Source organism: Vulpes lagopus, chromosome 3, assembly GCF_018345385.1.
Source record: "Vulpes lagopus strain Blue_001 chromosome 3, ASM1834538v1, whole genome shotgun sequence".
NCBI lineage: Eukaryota > Metazoa > Chordata > Mammalia > Carnivora > Canidae > Vulpes > Vulpes lagopus.
In genome coordinates, this window is record NC_054826.1 from 28,317,312 (window position 1) to 28,339,745 (window position 22,434).

Consider the following 22,434-nt stretch of genomic DNA (forward strand, 5'->3'; position numbering starts at 1 on the left):
TCTTGATAGCCTTATGATGTAGGCAATATAATTGTCCTCACTTAACAGACGTGACAACAGAGGCTTTGAAAGATTAACTTTCCAAAGCCTCACAAACCAGCTAGCTGCAGAGTCAGGACTGGAACCCAGGTCTCCGTGGGTCCAAACCCATGCAGACCAGGAAGCAGCACAAGGCAGCTCATAATCCATGCCAGAACGGGCATAAGAACTGGAAACGCAATACCTCGGTGAGAGAAGAGGGAGGCTGCTATGGGCTGGGGCAGGGAGGAATGTGCCCTTCGAAGCATGTGACTGCAGGCTTGCTGGGGACTGGGACAGGAAACCAATCACCCAAGTGTCTAGTTTGTTTCTCTGAGCCTTTGCTTTGTCTTTTCATCGAGAATTGGGCAAAGGTGAAAAGAGGATTTCACACTTGAAAACAAGCATGGGCTAGAGCAGAAATGCAGCCTGCCTCACATCCTGGGAAATCATTTTTGGTTCTGAAGTTGGGAAGTTCTCTGAAATGGAGCGGGAACCTAGACCCGATGGGAAGTGAGGCAGGGCTAGGCGGCCCTGGAGGTGCACCATCCATTTGGAGCTATCGCATTCTAGGGCAAGGGAGATAGTCTTTGGACAGCAGAGAGCCATGGATGCACTTGGAACGAGACTGCACGGACAGCATAATGTCCAATAAGTTCTGCCCTGCTCTAATCCCTCCTTCATTGACAGTGCAAATATCATTTGAAGGAGGCATTTTTGAAATACCTAAGAGAACAAACTTCCCAAGCACTCTCAAGGGCTTAAGAAATACTGGTATCTTATGAATAATAGGAGGCAGGGTGAAAGAGGCCGGCACTGGGAATTCATGCCGTTAGGTTCCAGGTCTCCACTCTCTCTCTCTTTCTCTCTCTCTCTCATGTTGGGTCAGGCAGTTCTCCTCAGTGGACCTCATCTTGCTCGTCTGTAAAATCACGAGGCCAGTGCAGGTGGTCTCTAAGCTCTGCTCAGGTATGAATTTGTATAACCATTAATTTAGAAGCTAAGTAGAGACACTAGTTTGTAATTCTAATTAGAATTGATGACATTTGTCATATAAATAATGACTGAGTATCTTGGGGGTGGCCAGCTGGCAGAGGAGAATGTTGTGAAGACCTATTTGATGCATGATACCTGCCTTCAAATATTTAAGGACCATCTGGGGAAAAGGAGCATATCAATTTTACATGAATACCGAAAGGCAAGCAGAAGCTCAGAGAAAGGTCGATTCCCCGCTCAGGTGAAAAAAAGACTTTAAAAGTGAAGTGGGTTATCTATCAGAATAGTGAGCTTCCTGTCATTGGAAGCATTCGGAGAAGCCCAAATAAAGCTCTGTGTGGTGTGAAGTACAAAGGGTTCCTGCGCAGAGCAGGAGCTGGACTAAGCTCCTTCCAAATCTGTGCCTCCATGTCCTTGAAAACAATAGACCTGAATGTTCTTAAAAAGTATTCAGACCGTTCCCTAATTCCAGCTGGCCTTCTCCCCAATTCCTCTGGATTTCAGAGGTTTCACTGCATTCCTAAACAGGAAACCTCCGGGGGAAATCAGGATCTCAACAGTCCTTGGCCATGGGGGGAAATCCAGAAATAGAGAAATAAGGTTAAGCAGTTTTCCAAACTATTAGACCTTTTCATCAGCTGCTCTTCCCATGCCTTTTGCAAATGACCTACTAACTCCCAGAGAGAGAATAATGAGAGCTGCAAAGTCCTCTCTGCAAAGGCTATTACATACTTCTCCACCCTCAGAATCAGTGCACTTCCTGTAGTTTTTCCGTCACCCTCACAGGGCAGGAAGAAAGGGAGGCAGGTCCCTGGAAAGCACGGAGCACTTCAAAGCCCTCTGGTCCAAGAGCCTAGAGACCTGGGGTCTCTCACAGCCCAGCCACTAACCAGTAGGGCCACCTCGGACAGGTCACTCTCCTTCTCTAGACCTGTTTTCATCATCTGTGATGAGAGATAGTTTGGTTTCCATGAATCTTGTGTTTCCTTTTTCCAGAATTCTGTAAGATTTCAGGAAGTATTTGATGCGGCACATCTGGCCGCAATGCTTTTATTTCAAAAGCACATTTTATTTTTTTCTCATTAGAAGGGTAATAGATGCTCTTTGTAGAACATTTAAAAATATATGAAATCACAAAATGAGATAAATCACACATAACATTAGCACCTCGAGAGAGCCATTGTTATATGTGTTGTATATGCTTCCAGTCTTTGTCCTGAGCATGGCGATGCAATGCGTATGGGTATATTTTTAAACGAAAAAGAATTAGATTATGAATACAACTTTGATCCCACTGATAATAATTTTGCAAATGCCTCCTTGAATATCTTTTATATATAATATAATCCAGGTGTCATAATTGGCCTGACAATAGAAGCGGCCAGCAGTTTTCAAACTTTGGGGGTACAGAGGACCATCACTCCCAGAGCATCTGGATTGGGAAATCTGAGCAGGGGCCCAAGAATCTGCATTCTAGCAAGTTCCCCCAAGTGTTTCTAACATTCTAAAGTTCCCTTGATCCCCAAGGATCACATTCTGATGAATAAGTTTACGGAGATAAATTCTGTCATTTATACAGAATGTCCCCTCTCTTCCTTGCTAGTTGACAAAAAGGTGTTGCCATACTTGTCTCTTTGAAAGCATGCTTTCTGCAAATGGGCTCTAGTTGCTTTCAGAGCATAATCACTAAACTCCTCGGGTGAGGTTCTTGCTGCATCGTTAAATGCCTCCAACCCAGCCAGTTGATTTATGTTAAAATAAGTCCATTCAAGTTACATAGTGACCAATACCTACTATATGAAAAGTATAACAGCAGATTTCTATCCACAGAGCACCTCTTGGGAGAATAATGACTATGAACTCCAGAGGGATACTATGAACTTGGTAACATGCTTGGTGGTTTTTGCGAGTGATCTCATTTAGTGCTTACCCTAACCCTACAGAATGGGCACAATTGTGTTTCTACCCATTTTATAAATAGGGAAGCTGAGACTTGAAGGGGTTAACTAAGTTGCCAACAATGACACAGTCCACTGGAGTGAAACAGAGCCCATGTGCTTCACTGCTAGGATATGCCGTCTTCCCCCCTTGTGGGGTCAGTTAAGAGAAAAAGAAGATGATGAGAAGGCATTTTTATTTTTATTTCATTTTTTAAAAGATTTTATTTATTTATTCATGAGAGGCACAGAGAGAGAGGCAGAGACATAGGCAGAGGGAGAAGCAGGCTCCCTATGGGGACCCTGATGTGGGAACTCCAACCCAGGATCCAGGATCACGACCTCAGCCGTGATCAGATGCTCAACCACTGAGCCACCCAGGTGTCCTGAGAAGGCATTTTTAATGGGCATGCTTTGTTTTATTCTCCAGAGATTCTTTCATGAGGCCTGATTAATTTCTGAGCCTTGCAACTGAGAGGCAAACCCCTGCCATCGAGGGTAGGCTGTGGCTAAGTATGAACGAGGACACAAGATTGCCCTGAAGGCGGGCAGCACCCTGTCTTTCACCATCATTCAGCCAGTGTTTCTGAGCTTCCCCCACCAGGTAGGAAGCAGAGGTGGGCCGCCTGGTACCAGCACATTGGTTTGCGCTGAGTCAAATCCTGACTGTCATGGCAGGAAGCCCATGACATCTGGCTTTGGGGTGCTTTTCCCATTTCTCTGCCCAGGTCTGTACTCGTGTCTGAGGCTTCACCTTAGAGAATATCCAGATGGCATGGGCGGTGAGCAAGCCCATTACTTCCTAAGTGTACTAAGGTAGCCCAGGCACCAGGAGAGGACCATCTCTCCTGGCTTGTTTTATTATTATTTTTCCAGTGCTGAGAGGGGAAGACTGGTGTTTCTAAATATATTCACTTCTTCAGGAAGAGAAAACAGTGTTTAAAATCACAACAGCAATACTCATGACAAAGCAAAATTAGAGTCCTAGGGAACTCTTGCCTTCTTTCAACTGTAACTGCCTTTGTCTGGAGAGTTTTCTTCATTGGACCCATTCTGCCTCTGTTCTACCGTCTAGTGTTCCTCTTTATTTATAAAAATCCTATTAGATAGTCTTAAATACTGCAGACAACCCTGATAATCTGTTGGTGGGTTTTCATTGTTTTCGATTTGGTTGAGAAGTGCCCACAGTGCGGAGATGCATTGCCAACTCTAAGCCTGTTCTGCTCACAACATTCAGATTTCTTTCTTGTTTCACTTCTGTGTCTCTGTGATTCCAAATAATCACCTGGCCTCCTCAACCTAACAGAACTGAGCGCCAGCCTCAAGGGCCTCAGGTGGCCAGCCTTAGAAATCTCTTTCTATAGGATTGTGGAAGGGTTAGTGATGTCAGTATAGGTAGGAGTTTCTTGGCGCTATTTTATTTTACTGCGGTGGGTCCCAAAAATGATTTGGGGGAATTTCTGAGAAAATGCACATTCATGACCCCCGGTCTCTGAGACTCTGATCTGACAGGACTCTGGTTGGGAGCCAGCAATCTGCATTTTGCCACGACGACTCCCAGAGGACTGCGACGCAGGTGCTCTGAGGCAATTCGGGGACCTAATGCTAGCACTGTCTTCCCTTCCCTGTCCTTTCCACTGAAGAACACAAAATGTAGGCATACAAAAGAAATGATCCTGTGCAGTTGCATACGTTCACACACAAAAAAATCATCCTATCAAAAAAAAATCATCCTATCAAATAAATAAACAAATAAATCTAATCCTGATTTTCCTGTGTTGCCAAATAAAACAATGTAGATGAAAACAATTTGTATGTGATAAAGAATTACTCTGACTGACAATAAAATGCCTAGTCCCAAACCCTCTTCAATAGACCGGGAGGTAGCAGCACAGGAAGACAAGGGATTTTGCTGCAGTGATAGACTACTACTCCAGTGCCCCTTCCTCCCTGACACCAAACCTTGGTTAAATCAAACTATATTAAAGTCTATGTGAATCTATTTGCCCAATGTACATAAACCCTCCTACTTAGAAACCTGATGGGGGTCCCACCCACTACAGAGAAGAGTATGATTCATACATATTGACCCATACACCTCTACACACAGCTGCACACACCCAAATAAACACACACACACACAGAATTTTATGTTGATGCCTACACCTATATCAACATAAATCCACACAAGCGCATTTCCACATAGCTATATGGCCACATAGACTCAGACCTAAACCTTAGAGAAATATACACATAGAGATTCCTAAGCATACTTTTGTGTGAGCAAACATGCCACGTCTTGTAATCATGGTCCCACTGCTACCTACATAGGCACAAGTCCGTGTGCAGACCCCTTTTCCTTGGTGAGTCTATATGTCCTTGATTTAAAGCATGCGTACTTTTCCCTTCCTTTATATTCCCTTTGACTATTATTTATATTCCCCAAATTAATGAGAACATACACTGTTTGTCCTTCTCCGATTGACTTATTTCACTCAGCATAAGTTTTTCTGTATGTTGGTAAATTGAACACCAATAAAAATTAATTTAAAAAAAATAAAAAATAAAAAAAAATTAAAAAATAAAAATTAAAAAAAATAAAGCATGCGTACTAAATTCCTATTAAGTGCCAAGAACTGTTAGGTGTTGAAGCACAGTGAGTGAATAAAAACAGTTCATCTGTGCCCTTATGGAGTTTGTATGTGATGAGAGAGAACTCATTTTAAAAAATGCGTGCCAAGTTGCAACTGTCGTTAGTGCTACAGAAGAGATTTGTGGTGTTTTGAGGGAATCTGACTAATTCTGAGAGTTCGGTAAAGGCTCACAACCCCACAAAGAAGTGAGGTTTCAACTAGGAGCTGAAGGATAGCTAGATAATCTCTTGAAAAAGAAAGGAGATAAGAGCATGCCACTCAGGTAGAAAAGCTTGTGCAGATGTCCTGGAGTAAGAGGAAACCTGGTGCATGAGACAACCGAGCAAAGGTCAGTTTAGTTGGTGTGCAGAGAGGGAGAATGAAGCAGGGTATGGGGTAAGCCCGCAAGAGGCAGACAGATGCCACATGTGAAGGGAATTTTAGGCCACATTAAAGATTTGGGTCTTTATCCCAAGGGCTTTTAGAAGCCACTGATGTTTACAGTAGGGATCAGATTTGTATCTACTCTACAAAAGCACTCTCACGTAGATAAAGGTGCACACAAGGGTTCGCACAGACAGTTGGGTGTTGTTTTCTTAGAAACGCACGTTTACATGTAAATATTCATTTAAAAACACAGCCTCTCTGAACACACTCATGTATTTATGTGCATGGTATTGAAACCCAGCAAGCATCAGAGGTGTGGAAATATACTCTTCGCTGAGTATCATCAGGCTTAAGCCAGTGTTTGGGGTGGGGGCTAGGTTAGTGATGTATCAGACCTGATCCAAACCCTCTAACTTTGGAGCTTCGGGCTCTTAGGCTTGGCCTCCTGCCTTCACCTCCTGCTCCGCTCCCACTCCTCTTGGCTCAGAGCACACCATGACAAGGTGGGGTTTCTTCCAGAACATGATCATTGACTATTCTTGGCCTGGGCAAGGAGGGGAGGATGGGCAGGTCAGGTTGCATAAAGATTGCCTTGTGCCCTCTCAGATTTGTAAGCAGAGCCTCTGCCCAGCACCAAGCCCGGAGCACCCTTTGCACAAAGTTGGTGGTATCAAGAAGTAAATGTAATGATGGGAAGCCAGAGGTCTGCAGGTCCTGGTGGGGACTGTGGGGGGACTCCACGCAGTGCATTCCATAAGGAACCACTCACTGCACGAAATGTGACACTGGAGGAGGAAACAGACAAAGCCCGGCAGGAAAGCCTTTCAGGGCAAGATGTCCCACCGTGGCCCCACTGCCCTGGCACAGTGAACGCGTGTACGCACATATTTACACATCAACAAATCTTGCTCTGGTGGGTGTCACATCTCTCCACAGAGAAGGTAGCAAGAAATTTATCAGCCACAACAGTCCGCATTCTCTTCCTTCCGAAGAACTGGAACTACATTTGTGTGTATTTTGCTCCTGTTTACCAGTAAGCCCTCCAGGGCCTTAACCTGAGCCAGTGACAGACTCCAGGGAAATCAGTAGGAACATTCATGCCGAATGAAAGGCTCACCTAGAGCCTTACGTTCTAAGGCCATAAAGATGGACCCAAGTGATTTTTTTTTTTTGATATTTTAAAGACTCCTACCCACTGAGATTTTTTGTTTTCCAGTGTGTGCTTAGAAATGCTTTCTTCTATAATTAAAAAGAATTATGTAATGTAACTTGAAGCTCTTCTTATTTTGCTTCAGGCTGTGTAAGGAACATCCTTCTTTTCTCCCAGCTCTTTTATGCTATCCTGGCAGTGAGCTACTAGATCCATCAAGTGCTGCAGACCATAGCACTGTGCTCAAGGGGACACTGTGTCATAACAATCCTTCATATTGATCTAGCACTTGGCAGTTTACAAAGAGCTTTTATATCTGCCATCTTATCTGATCCTTACAACTCTGAGGTCAGCATGCTCGTTCCCATTTCACAGATAAGAAGACCAAGGTTAGAAGCATCCAGGTGGCTCTGTCAGTTAAGTGTCCTGTTTTTGATTTTGGCTCAGGTCGTGATCCCAGGGTCATGGGATCAAGGCCTGCTTCGTGCTCCGAACTCAGTTGAGTCTGCTTGTTTTTCTTCCTCAGCTTCTACCCCACTTGCTCTCTCTCTCTCTCTCTCTCAAATAAATAAATAGATCTTAAAAAAAAAAAAAAAAAAACAAAGAAACACTGAGATTAAAAGATTTGCCTAAGGGCATGGAGCTACCACATGGCAGGGTTGGGACTTGAACTTAGGTCTTCATAGTTGGTCAGGAAATAACACAAGTTGTCCTGCGCTCAACTGCCCTCCTAGGACTCACTCAGGCTCCTCTCACTGTTCTTCCCTGCTTTCGGCTGCATTTTATCTTATAAATTCAGTGCTAACACTCCCCAGCACCGAAGCCACAGCTGCAAAGCTGCAGATAAGTGACTGCCTGCTCCAGAGACAGTCCCCGGGATGCTTTCCATATTGACAAGCCCCAGGCTAGGGTGAGCTCATGCTGGGAGGAGACCACGCTCAGCTCTGTCAACTGTGGCTTAGGGCAGAAGCTCCAAGCCTTTTGGGTTCCTCATGCCAGTCACCAGATGCACTTTCCCCAAGTGAGAGTTACCGGATAACATACCTGTCCAGCTGGAGCTCAGGGCTCTACTGAGGCCTTGCTTGTTCATTTTTCCCAATTCCTCTTGCATCAGGATGTTTCTGTGGGAAGACCTGGTATGATTTGCCCCAATCCCACACCCACTGGGCACAGCGCAACCTGCTTCTAAGGGCCAAGTTCCACACCTTGGTAAAAATTGCAGGCTCCAGGAAGTATTTCAGCTTCTTGAAAACAGCTTGTATTTGGCATAAATGTCTTATTTTAGTCAGAGCAATTAGATGTTCTTGTTTTGCACACACTTCCAACAGAATCGCCTTCAGCACAGGTGAAAGGTATTTAATGGGTCTGGGAAAGCTTGAGATAGTGGCCACATCCCAACCATGAGAAACCTCCCTGTTGGCAATTGCTTCCTCTCAGAGTGTCAGCTTATCTGATTTACTTAGCTCTCCAAACAACATTTGATTGATTGATTGATTGATTCATTCATTCATTCATTCATTCCTTGAAAAGATGTTTGAACACTTATAAATGCCAGAGCCTGTATTAGCTACAAGGGTCTATCTAGCTATCTTGGTCAGCTAACTATGACCAAGATAGGTGTGGCTGGCTGGTCCCCGTGTTTTAGTTTCTTACAGTCTAATGGAGAAGACAGACAATGAAAAGGGAATTATAAATCATTTGTGGATCACATTCCTTAATATGCACACCAGAGAAACTTAAATATATTGATGAAAAGGGGTGAGAGATGGGCAATTGGCTTCACGATTTTGCTAGCTAGGACTAAGAAATTTGCTGAAGGATCTGTCAACCTCAGACTGACTCCTACCCATCCATAAAAGTATTAATGTCTTCCCTTTAAAAACATCTCAGGGGGGCACCTGGGTGACTCAGTGGTTGAGCATCTGCCTTTGGCTCAGGTCATGGTCCCAAGGTCCTAGGATTGAGTCCTGCATCAAGTTTCCCACAGAGAGCCGGCCTCTTCCTCTGCCTATGTCTCTGCACCTCTGTATTTCTTATTAATAAATAAATAAAATCCTTAAAAAATTTTTTTTAAATAAAAACATCTCAGGGAGGGACACCTGGGTGGGGCAGTGGGTTAAGCATCTGACTCTTGGTTTCAGCTCAGGTGGTGATCTCAAAGTCATGAGATAGAGCTCTGCATCAGCTCTGTGCTCTGTGTGGAGTCTGCTTAGGACTCTCTCTCCCTTTGCCCTTCCACCTGCACACTCTCTCTACACACCCCCCACCCCCCATCTCAAATAAATAAACCTTAAGTAAATAAATAAACAAATGCACCTCAGGGAAAAGCATAGTTGACAGTGGCTTCCAAAGTTATCAATGATCTCTGTCTTGGTACATCTCTCGAGTACCGTGCCAAATTCTGAGGCCACATTTTTCAAGGGAAGGGGGACATTTGGGGCCCTTCCAGGCTTGCCAGATTTAGCAAGTAAAAACATAAGACATTCAGTTAAATTTTAATTTCGGATCACCAACACATTCTTTTCTTCATATAAATATGTCCCAAATACTGCATGGAACATACTTATACCAAAAAATATATTTTTTTTATCAGAAATTCAAACTTAACTAGGCTTCCTGTGTTTTAATCCAACAGCCCTACACTAGAGCAAAGATAGTGAAGAAATCTCAATAATGTGTCTCAAAAGGAAACTTAAGAGGAACCTGACTTTTTAGCTTGGAGACAATGGTAGTAAGAACCTAGATTTTTGTAAGGAAGCATTTTCCAAACATTTTCCCTAAAGGCATATACGGAAAATAGTAAAAGGTACACTGGGAGGGAAAAAAAATCTTTTGAGGTCAAAAGTTGGGGAAACATTACATGGCCAGTCTTCCCGTTTTGGAGCTCACACTATACAGAAACATGGTAAACGTTCTGAGTAGACTTGCAGGAAACAGACCTGGTTGACCTGGTTTAGCTTAGCATGCCTACAGAATGCCATTTGTGGTCTTTTGTCTGTTTGTTTTGATATGTTTGCTTTATAGAGGACAGCTATTAACATTGTGCAAACTGACTACTCTGCCCAGCACACCTTGGGGGACAGTGGCATAAAAAAATGAAAGTTCTTTTCAAATATCCAGAGTGCTCCCGGGTAGGGAGGAAACATATTTAGTCTTTGTAAACCAAAGGGCCGAGCTGTACCCAATGCACAGATGCATCTGGGAGACAGATTGCTGCCCTGGTATAAAGACTAGAACTTTCTAACAATTATAATAGTCTGAAAGGTAATGAGCTCCCCGTTTGGAGACCTTAAGGCAAAAATGAAATGCTATCAGGGACACTGTAGGAAATTCTTGTTTTGTGCGGGAAATTCTCTGCATCTGCTAGGAAGGGTGTATTCACATAAAACACAGAGAGGTCTCTATCAGCAAACAGACTTTCAAATTATGTCCCTTGTTCTATATCCTTTCTGCAGTCTGAGTCTATCCCTCTTGAATACATTGTTACTGAGTTCCCTTCCCATCTCTGGGCCAAACCTCTCAAGAATATTAGTCCTCTCAAGCTAACGATCTTTGGTCTGATCTGAGCCTCTTCATAGCCTAGCCTACCTGGGGTCTTGGCTCTTTGGAACCCCACCCTGAGCCTCTGGGAGTGACTTACAGATTTCAAGAGTAAACTAAGGCTTACATCTGAGCTTAGTACCTCGGAAGAGGATGGGGTATGGAGAAACTTGGCCCTATGCTCCCCCAGGACCGGTGAGCTTCCCCCGGGTGGGTGTCCACAGTGTGGTAGAGACCACCACATACCTGAGGTGCTCCACATAACAAAAATCAGTAGAGGGTCAAATCCCAACCCTGCCTCTTCTTGAGTCTATGACCTGGAGAAAATTGTTTGGCTTCTCCAACTTGTGTTTCCCTCTGTGAAAAAAAAAAAAAAAAACAAGAATGATGATAACTGCATCACAATATCATGAAAATTAAAAGAGATTAAGAGTACATTCCAGGCAAATTGAACACCAATGAAAAATAAATTAATTATTAAAAAAAAAAGAGTACATTCCAAAAAGCCAGCAGAGTGCCAATACAAAGTGGACATTAAGTAAATGTTTATTTAATGTGTGACTGGGATTGCTACCGTTGTGGTAAAGACTTTCAGAGAAGTTAAAAGATTTCTGTAGAACTTCAACGATCGGTGTGCCAAGATTTCAGGCCCCAGCCAAAATCTAATCTAGCTCTTGTCTAAAGCTCTAACACCTTTTCAGAACTTGTGCTTGAGAACGGAAAGTTATGCATGTGTATTAAACATCACAGTTTTCCTTCCTGCGGGTCTTGGGCCAGGGCTAGGAAAGGCATTGGATTAGGGGGCAGATTGGTTTAAGTGACTCTGCTTCCTTTTCCGCGCTGAACTCTGGTCCTCATCTGTAAAATAAAGAGGTTGGACTGAGATTTCTCTAGGTTCCGTGAGCTGTGCCTTTGAGCTGGGGGCGATGGATGCAGATGTGTAAGTAATGGCCCCTGGTCCCTAATGAAAGAAAGACCTTGCCCAACTAAAGCAATGTGTGTGTACATGTGTGTACACGACAACGCGATTTGAAGTCACTTTAATTGCCCCCTGCTCTTGTGCCTGTCTCTAAGTTTGGCAAAGAAAGAGTTGCACCCAGAATTAGTTGTGAAGGGGTGACCTCCCAATGGGGAGAGCTGGGTTCGAGTCCCAGTCCTGACTCGGCTGGCAGAGCCTGTTCCCCATCTCCAGGGTGTGACACTCCCTTCCGCCCCCACCTTGGCCTCCCCCATCTTTCACGTGAGACAATTGGCTCCAGGGTCTCCAAGCTCTGTGTCTCCTGGGAAAGCGTCTCTGATCTATTTTCGCTTGGCTTTGCACGCTCTCCGCAAGGATTCTCATCGGGATGACTCAAGTTCTGCTTCTTTCTTTTGTTTCATCTGCTCTGGTTTCATAACACAAGCTCTTCAGCCAATTTTAGCATTTCTTGGATTATGGGAGTGTCTACATGAAGGTACCAGAGCACTGGTCTCCTTTTCTGCCCAGGATGCTTGTCTCCCCCTTCCCCGCCCCGCCCACTCTGACACTCCCTTCCATTCTGGCACAAGCAGACTCCCTCCTCCCCGCTGGATGACACACTAAGTGGAGTCTGCTTTTCACATTAGTCGAGAGGAGGCCCTGAAGTCAGAAATCCTTGGCACATGACTCACTTTGTCTCTTTGTGCCTCGTTTCCCCCAGTAATAAATAGGTGGAGTCTCACACTTTCTCACCTCCCAGTGTTTGCCCCCCCACCCCCAGAGAGGTGTTTTTGTGCAGAGTGTCCCCTCTTTTCACAGATGGGCTCTCTCGATTATCATAGCCCCAGGGCACTCTCTAGGAAAACAGTATGTATCCTCCAGACTTCCCTTCATTACTGCCCAAGACACAGCACTTTCTAAAACACAGAAGTCAACTTTTGCTGTAAAGCCTTCCATGGCTCCCTATTACCTTCAGGATAAAGACCTCAGCAGAGCGAGGGCACAAGGAAGCACCCCGAAGATGAATGACTCATCTGCACATACAGCCCCCCTGACTTGCACTCCTTCTCTGGGAACTGGGACGGGACAAGGGGTACAGTGGGAATAGAGAGGGGAGCAGGACTCGGGCCATGTGTTTAAGCTTATGTGCCTTCCAAAAAGGGAATAGACATTCAAAAATAATAATGGTTTTCTTTTTTAAGTACTGGAAATGGTCTTAGAAATCACTGGCCTGGCCCAACTGCTTCATTTCTCTTGTGGAAATGGATGTCATAGAATTGGCAAATTATTATTTTTTTCAAAGATGTATTTATTCATGAGAGACACACAGGGAGAGAGAGAGAGAGAAAGAGGCAGAGACACAGGCAGAGGGAAAAGCAGGCCCCACACAGGGAGCCCGATGTGGGACTTGATCCCGGGTCTCCAGGATCACGCCCTGGGCTGAAGGCAGGCACTAAACCACTGAGCCACCCAGGGATCCCCAGAATTGGCAAATTATGAGAGACCATGTCTCTTACCAGGTCACCGGGTTTCTACTCTGCCTCTACTACCAGGGGCCCCTCTCCACTCTGCAGCCAGAGTCATCCTTCCGAGGGGGATGGGATGTTGTCACTCCCCATGTGAAAGTTTTCTGTGGCCCCAATGCAGCTACTGAAGAAGCCAGGCATCTTCCTGGGGCCAGGGAGCTGTGTGGTTTGGGTGCAACGTAGACACACGGCCCCACTCACTCTCCTTCTCTTTACCATCCCTTGGTGCATTCGCAGGCCAGACCACCATCTGCACCATCTTGCTGATTCATTTGGGTTTCTTCTTTATTATCTGTGTCCACTCACTAGAGGGTAAACTGCAGGAGGGCTGGGGTTCACCTCTAACTCTAGTGTCTACAACACAGTGGTTCACAGTTGGTACATAATAAATATTTGCTAAATGACTAACCAAACAAACAAATGAATGCATATTGAAGGAAATTTGAAGATGGAAAATAGTATAAAGAAACCAATAAAAACCACTCATACTTCCTCCTTCTGGATATTACGTCTGTTAATATTTTGGAGTATTTCTTTTTTTCAGATCTTTTCTTCTCCCTAGGTACATGTAGGATATATAGTATAATATCTAATAGGAAATAAGATTATACTAAATTGTGGTTTGTATCCTGCTTTTTTCTCTCATTATGTTGTGTTTCTACATGCTATGGAATTATCTTTTAAAATAATATTTTAAATACTGCATAGATTACATACGAATATATCAAAATTATAAAGCATTTCTCTAATTCTGGACACTGACAATTTTTTTTTTCCCTAAGTGATCTACTTTCCCTCCAAACCATTCTATTTTTTTAAAAAAGATTTTATTTATTTGAGAGAGAGAAAAACAGAGAAAGCATGAGCTGGGGGAGGTGCAGAGGGAGAGGGAAAACCAGGCTCCCCACTGAACAGGAAGCCCTACTGGGGCTCAATCCAGGACCCTAGGATCGTGACTTGAGCAGAAGGCAGAGGCTTAACCAACTGAGCCACCCAGATGCCCCTCTCCAAACTATTCTAGTAGAACTTGGCTTTTAAGGTACTTGCAGTAACTATTTCTTACTTTGAGTAGCTGGGTGGAAGACATTACTTTCTTTCCAGGAAATGTCAACAGATCAAGCCTTTATTTTGTATGTTTTCCCATCACCTCCTTCAGTGGGGATTGACTTCGTTGATGATCTAGTTATTAAGTCAAAGACTTGTGTTTAGTACAGGGTTGTGTTTCAATGACTTCCTGTTCAAAAGATAAAGTACTCTCAGTGTTCACAACCGAGTAGAGTCCATGGAGAAACGGAGGCCAGGCCCTGTCACATCTAGTGCATACTCTTAACTCAGGGGTGACTGCCTGTTGAAATTAATCAGTGCTTAGGGACCGAAGCTTCGAGCATTTCCAAATACTCACTGACTTATAAAATCTCTGTGAATTAAAAGGAAAAGTAAAGATAACTACCTTCAAGTGATGAAAAAGGAAACTGAGACTCAAACCGTATCTCTGGCGAACTAGATTTCAGAAAAGATTTTTCAGAGCTGGAACGGACCTTCGAGATGAACTGTCCTGACCTTGTCATGTTCTAAAGATGAGGAAACAGAGGTCCAGACAAGGAAGGGTGTCGTACCCGGTCACCAGACCACCAGCTTGTGGTGGGGCTGCAATGAGAACCCACTTCCTCTTCCTTGGCACCCATCAGTCTTTCCACTGCCCTAGCTTTGTGGGGCCTCGTCACCAGCCAACACTCAGCAGCAGAGTCTGCCCTTGGGCTCTGTTTCCTTGACTGTTAAGAAATGTCCTCACTTCACACAGAGGATTGGAAAGTCAGAGCTTTCAGGGAAGCCCTGCTGTGAGTGCAGCACCACAGGGGTGCCAGGCATAAAACAACACGTACACCCTAACATCCCTTTCTTGTCAGCCCCCCACCCCCACCCCAATCCAGCTCTACAGCACTTTACGCCCTCAGAGTCCCAAGGACCTCTCCTTGCTCGCTCTTGCCACACTCCTCTTGCGGCCTGTGGATTACCAGCTCTCCCTCTAGAGCAGCAGCTTCCTGAAATCAGAAGCTCTTTCTCTTTCTTTGATTTTTCAGCACTCTGTAGCAAATCATTGCCTAGTCCATAATAGATGTTCCGTAAATATTTGCTGAATACGTGAATAAAAACTTAGTTTCTGAAAAAAAAATAAAATAAAACAAAAACCCATTTAGTTTCTGTATCAGCTGGCTAGGGTTGCCATAACAAAATATCACAGACTGAGTGCCTTAAACAACACACACTCATTTGTTCACAGCTGCAGAGGCTGGAAGTCCAAGATCAAGGAGCTGGCAGGGTTGGCTTCCTCTGAAGCCACCCTCCAGCTGCCTCTTCACAGCATCCTACGCTCTACACCCGAACCCCTGCCACCATCTCTATCTGGGTCCTGATCCCCTCTTCTCAGAAGGACCCCAGCCAGATTGCAGCAGGGCCCACCCTAATGCCCCACCCGAACTCAGTTCCACTCTTCAAACGGGGGGAATACAGCCAATTTGTGAAGTAGTGGGAGTTCACACTTCAACATGTGGATTTGGGGAGAATGCAAAAATATTGTCCCAGAGGGCTGGAGAGCATGGAGAGGCTGGGAAGGCCAATCACAAGTCAGATTAGGAGAGGTCTTATTTTATAGAATAGTAAAATTGGGCTTTATTCTCTAGACACTGACAAGCTTTTGGTTATTTCAGCACAAAATCATTTCATCTCACCTCTTCATTTTACCAGCAATGAAACCAAGGACCAGAGAGAAAGGACTTGCCCAAGGCCATGCAGTAGGTCAATGGCAGAGCGGACACCAGCTGACACTGAGATCTCTCATTCAGTCCCAGGTCAGAGCTACACTCTGCTAAATTCGGCCTGCATAAGTGCGTCAAAACCGACATCATTTTAAAGAATGAGTTATTTTTTCCCCCATGTTTTCCCATGCCTTTCTTTTTTTTTTTCTTTTTCTTTTTTCTTTTTTTTCTTCCCCCATGCCTTTCATCCAGTTTTCACCCACTTTCTTTTTTGGGCAATTGTACAACTCCCCAAGTTTCAAGTAATTAATACCTTTCATCAAATATAACTGATATGGTTCAGTCAGAAAGATCCCCAGAAATCACTAGTGATGCTGTTCCCGTGTGGCTCTGTGGAGTGTGGTCAAATGGCTCGCTGGTACATTTTACAGACTCGAAGGACCTGTATTTCTTACGTCTAATAGACAGCTCGAGATAGACTGATAAACTAAACAGCTACTCTGGCCAAGTTTGTTTTACCACACATAGACGCACACACACACACACGCACACACACATGCACACGCACACATTTGGTACACTATCTCAGGCCGTTTCTGCCATGCTTAGAGCTCCTCATAGCACTGATTCCCCAGCTAGAGGATGTGTGTCCAACCAGGAAAATGGAAACCACTCGGGGATCCCTGGGTGGCTCAGTGGTTTAGCACCTGCCTTTGGCCCAGGGTGTGATCCTGGAGACCCGGGATCGAGTCCCACGTCGGGCTCCCTGCATGGAGCCTGCTTCTCCCTCTGCCTGTGTCTCTGCTTCTCTCTCTTTGTGTCTTTCATGAATAAATAAATACAATCTTTAAAAAAAAAAAAAAAGAAAAGAAAATGGAAACCACTCTAGGTCTTTCTACTTAAGAAATTCAATATAAAGAATTGGATGCACAGGTGATAGAAGAGCTGAGAAGCCAAACAGGGATGGTAAGGAATCAGAGATTAACAATAGCAGAAGGATGCTGTTGCTCCTGAGCCTGGAGGGACACAGGAGAAGGTGGTGACACAAGATCCCAGAAGCCAGGGGATTATTTGGCAAGAGCTGGAGCCACAGAGCACATAAAGCCACTGCCAGAGATGCCCCTTGAGGTAGAGAAAGAAAGGAGAAACAGTCAGCTTGTCCCCACCTCGCCTCCATTCTTCTGTCATACACTCCCATCGGCCAAACTGCAGCATGTAGGTCCTCATGTCAAAAAGCAGGGCAGGGGAAGCATGAGGAAAGGGACGGAGAGCAGGCACCCTGGTGGCCTTGGGTAAATCATTTGCTCTCAGTTTTAGTTTCCTTGTGGATAATTTGAGAAAAATAATACCTCTCACGTTTGTTGTGAGAAGCTTCAAAGGCACGTATATAAATGGAAGGGCTTTTATTATTGGTTTTAATTCAAAGTATTTTATTATTGGCTTTTATTATTGGTTTTAATTCAAAGTATTCACTTTAGCCTCTGGGGGGGACAAAAGCGGGGTGGTGATCAGGTGTCATCAGGAGCTTTGTGATGCCTCCCAAATTGCCCGGGTGAAGGGAAGTAGGTCTGCATTTTGCCACTTATTTTATTGTGTCACTCTGCTCCATCAGGCTTCAAAAGCCACTGACTGACTTTGAATAAACTGGCACATAACTGAAAGGATGTTGGAGTGTGTTCTCGGTTCTGTTTGGGGAGGTCTCTGTGGTTTTTGCATCAAAAAGTGACACATAGAGAGGACTCTAGAAATTACTCCAAAGCCATTACCTCCACCCCACCCCTTTTGTTTTACAGAGGACCAGAGAGGAGACGGGGTTGGCCTGTTGTCCCATGCCAAATTATTGGCAGAGAGAGATGCACGGCGCTGGAGGAGACTCACTGCTTTCTCCAGTCCTCCTCCTTGGGCCTTCGGGTCTTCAGTCAGCCCCATATAACAGCTGATACTGCAACATTTCCTTGTTCTTTGCCATGATCCTTCTTTTCCATGAGCCTCCTCTCTTTCTTTTTAGTCTTTAACCTCTTCTTCCTAGTAGTCTTTGACAACTCGTTCTCATGGGGTTCTTTCGCTCCACTCTGCTGATGGACATCAGAAGCGGAGTGTTGAGCCATATCTATTTTAAGTTGAGAGTGTAAACTCTTCTAAATAACTCCATTCCCCTTTGATGGCGGGAGTGAGCAAGGATCATCACAAACTCTTGGAAGACCAGTTTTTCTGCCAACCTCAGGGCTTACGGTGAAAATAATAAGGTGCCATCTCTTCCTTTCTACTGGCAGAAAGTACAGCCAGCCCATGGTCAGTAAGCGCCAGGCCATTCCAACCAGGCCCATGAGAACGGTAGGACTTCTACCAATGGCACGAGGTGGTTTAACCCTCTCGGCAAGAATGGGTCTGTGTTCTGTATCTTTCAGTGCCAGCTAACCTTGATGAGTGGATGATAAAGCTCAAGGGCGGATTCCTTAACTTGTCATATGAAGAGATTGTGCCTTGATTGTAAGTTCCCTTCCAGCACTGACATTTAAGAAATCAGTATCCTTCCACCAAAGAAGTCCTATTATGGTCACAGAGGCACTAAGATTGTAATAATCCCCTGAGTGACTCATGGAATTCCCAATGGTCCACTGTGAATTGACATTTTACTGGTGCAGAGTCTGTGGCATCTTAAAATGTCAGAGCTAGAAGAGCATCAGTCATCCTCTACCATGAGGACATTGAGGAGTCTGGGACCTGAAGCTTGCAAGTATCCATTTACCGATTCCTTCAGCAGAAATTGACTATGCCCGTGTTATGTGCCAAGCACTGTTCTAGGTCTTAGGGTACAGTAATAGAGAGGAGTAGGGATCTGCCCTCACATATGCTTGTAGGGTAAGATGCAGGACAACTAGGGAACTAAAAAAATGGGTACGATAATTATAGTTTGTAATAATTGTTTGAAAGGCAATAAAAATATATTGGATTAATTCACTTTGCTCAATGGTTATTGAATAACTTGGGTCAGGGGAAAGTGACTGTTTGCAACAGTAGCCCTTAAGCTGAAGCTTAAGAAGAAACCAGCTGTGGAAACCAGGATGTAAGAAAGTAGGCAGAGAGAATGACATGTGCAAAGGCCTTGGGGCAGGAAAGCTTTCGGTGTAGCCAAGATGTGGAAAGGCAGCGAGTCAAGTGGGAATGTAATAGGTGAAAAGTGGCTGGAGGAGTTGGCTGAAACCAGATTGACCACATAGGCCCTCATAAGGAGTTTAGGTTTTATTCTGAGAATGGGAAGCCATTGAGAACTCTTAAGCAGTTAAGCGACATGTTCTGCTTACATTTCTTAAAGACTCCTCTGATTGCAGAAAGGAGAATGGATTGTAAAAGAGGAAATGAGACTACTGAAATAGTCCAGACAAAAAAGAAATGATAGACAAAATTAGCAGCAACGGAAATGGTAAGAAATGGGAGGATTTGGAATAACATAGAGCCTCTAAGACTTGTTTCTTACTTGGCTACATAAACTGAGGATCAGAGGAATCAAAAAAGACTTCTAGGCTGTTGAGCAACTGGGTGAATGGATGTTTCATTACAGATGTGGTAACAAACATTAAAGGTGGGTAGGATTAGAGAGATCTATTTACTGTAAAAGGAAACTGGGGTTCCAGGGGACACAAGGTTGGGGAGTATACAGGTATGAGGGTGGCATAAGAATTGTAATATTAGTGCCTGGGTGGCTCAGTCGGTTAAGTGTCTACCTTCAGCTCAGGTCATGATCTCAGAATCCTGAGATCAAGCCTCACAGTTGCCTCTGCTTGGTGGGAAGTCTGGTTCTCCATCTCCCTCCACCCCTGCCCCTTTCCTGCTCATCCTCTGCCTCCTCCCCACTCATCCTCTCTCTCTCTTTCTCTCTCAAATAAATGAAACCTTTAAAATAAAAAAAAAAGAATTGCAATATTACCAAATATCATCTATGCCTTAAGAGAAAGTAAGACCATGAATGACTTTACAGTGGTGTTATTCAGTGGGTGTGATTTGGACCCATTTGGCAATGTCCTGAGATTCTTTTAGTTATGACTTTTGGAGGGATTGTAGTTTTTCTGGTGTCTAGGGTATAGAGGCCAGGGATGCTGCTAGATATTCTTCAGTTTATAAGGCAGCCCATATAACAAAGACTTGTCTGGCCCCACATGTCAACAGTGCTGAATTTGAGAATTCTATAGGTTACTTTTGGGGTTTTATACAAATGAATCATGCCCAGAGAGCAATGTCTTGAAAGGTGTCACTCCAGTGTTAGGAAGGAGTCCAGACTGCTTCTGTGGCAAGAGGCTGAGAGTAGCTAGTGAATATGAGACCAGCAGTTTCCTTGTGGTGGGGCTGGGACCCCAAGACAGAGGTCTGAGCCCTGTGGGGCCTTAGTAAAAGCAGAACATTGATTGGATCTGACCAGAGAGCACTAAGTCCAGTGGGACACCAGATAGATGCACTGCCAAGTGAGAGCTCACTTATTGAGCAAGAGGACCAATGGGGATGTGTCTCTGGGGGAATCAGGGGTTGCCAGAGGAAGGGAAAGAGGCTTGGAGATCCTAAGGGGCCAAAGGGTGGGTGGCAAGTACCAGTTCCCAAACTAGAGATCCTCTAGAGTCTGCTGGTTCACGTGACTGCCTGCACAGTAAAATCACCTGGGGAGATTTTAAGAGTACTAATACCTAGGCCCCACCCCCAAAGACAGTTATTAAGTTCCTCTGGCTTAGGGCCCTAGCACTGGAATTTTAAAGCCCCTCCAGGTATTCTGGGTTAAGAACCACTGATCTAATCCAAGCATTGAACACAGAAGCTTCCAGAGGCAGACAAATAAAGGAAGCAAGGGACTGGGAGGCCCCATCGCAGTGGCCAGTCTGTACTCAGCTGGAGCCCACTATCACCCTGTAGAGATCTGGGCTCAGTGTTGCCAGAAATCTTCCCACTTCCTTGTTGTTGTTGTTTTTTTCCTCTCAAGAAGCCTAAAATCCAGAATTTTTTTTTTTTTTTTTTTTTTTTTTTTTTTTTTAGTGTAAGCTCCAAAAATCTTAAAATCCCATGCCAAACAAAACATGTGTGCGGAGTGCTCTGGACCCTTGGGCTGTCATTTAGCAACCTCTGATCCAGTCCAGTGGTTTTCACACTTTTTTTAGCCACAGGGGTTTTTTCCTCCAAACAAGCTATTTTGTGGAACTGATATAGATTTAATAAATCTAAGTGGAACTTTGTGGGGAACAGAGCAGAGGCACACTCAGCCTGTCCTTCCAGCCCAGGGCAGTTCTTATTGTTGCTCCTGAAGAGGCCCCTCCGGCTCTGGGGAACCACACTGGCCCATTCGCCAGATGAGGAGACTGAGGCCCTTCAGAATATAGTCCCAGAGCAGAATCAGCCCCACGGAGCCATTTGGAAATGTGTGTGTGTGTGTGTGTGTGTGTGTGTGTGTGTGCACGCACGTGGGGGCATTTGGAGTTGGTGACAAAACAGACACTACCGGCATTTAGTGGCTGGGTGCCAGGAATGCTAAACTTCCTGTAATGTCCAGGACTTTGAATAAAGAATCATCCCACACAAAATGCCAACAGCTTCCCCCGCTGGGAAACACCAGATGAGGAATTGGAGACCCAGAGAGGAGAAATTGGCTGGCAAGATCATGGCAAGCGCACACTAGAACTTTGGCCCCTGCCCACAGGCTTGGGGACTTCATCTGTACCCGTCAGGAAAGGTCACTGGCTGGGGCCACGTTGGCCCTCCTCCACAACACAGGGCAGAAAGGGATATTTTACAAATTAAAGCCAGGTAGCCTCCTGAGGTGGGGCAGCTACTCCGTAAGAAGCTAAGTGCCAGATTTTGAGAAGTGAGTCTAGGAAGGGAGATGGGGCTGCTGGGTCTCTTCAGCCCAGGCTGGAGGCCAGCAGTCGACCCTGGGGGAGGCAGATCCGAGGAGCCGAGGTGCCGGGAAACTCAGAGGCAGGGCAGTCATGCAGGTTTCTTGGCTCCATTGGTCATTTAATCCCTAGGCCAAAATATGCCAGGTTCAAAAATAGGATGTGGAAGCAGGAGGGGAAAGGAGGGTGTTCCCCAGCACTCCAAGGAAAATCAAGCCAAAGTAGAGCTCATCTACCTATTTTTGCCATCACAATGCCACACATTGTACAGCTTCCCTGCTTACAAAATCACTACTTCAGAATTGCCATCTCCGGAGGCGCCTGGGTGGCTAAGTAGGTTAAGTGTCCGATTCTTGATTTCGGCTCAGGTCATGATTTCAGGGTCCTGGGATCCAGCCCTCCATCAGGCTCCCCACTCAGCAGGGAGTCTGCTTGTCTCCCTCACCCTCTACATTACCTCCTTCCCCACTCACTGGCTGACTCTTGCCAAAATAAATCTAAAAAAAAAAAACCCAAAACAAAAAAAGAATCGCCATCTCCATAACGGGCAGACGAGGACAAAATTATCCATATTTTACAGGCAAGGAGCTGGAGCCTCAGAGTGCTGCTTATAAGGAACCTTCCTTTTAAAGATCTGATTTTGTTTGTTTATGCCTATGT

At 44.9% G+C, this 22,434-nt stretch overlaps 1 protein-coding gene across 3 annotated transcripts in view; it reads left to right on the forward strand.

Annotated features, from left to right (window-relative positions):
* Positions 1–22,434, forward strand: part of ADRB2 (adrenoceptor beta 2) — a 54,726-nt gene that overhangs the window by 4,942 nt on the left and 27,350 nt on the right. The window contains exons 2-3 of one of the 3 annotated variants that reach the window (XM_041748373.1): positions 15,891–15,994; positions 17,695–19,883. The exons of 1 other annotated variant lie outside the window; for it this stretch is intronic. In XM_041748373.1, coding sequence (XP_041604307.1) covers positions 15,891–15,994; positions 17,695–17,841 — 251 coding nt within the window. In that variant the 3' untranslated portion in view covers positions 17,842–19,883. Of the gene's footprint in view, positions 1–15,890; positions 15,995–17,694; positions 19,884–22,434 lie in introns of those variants that run through there. One more of the 3 variants, XM_041748374.1, reaches the window with a different exon arrangement.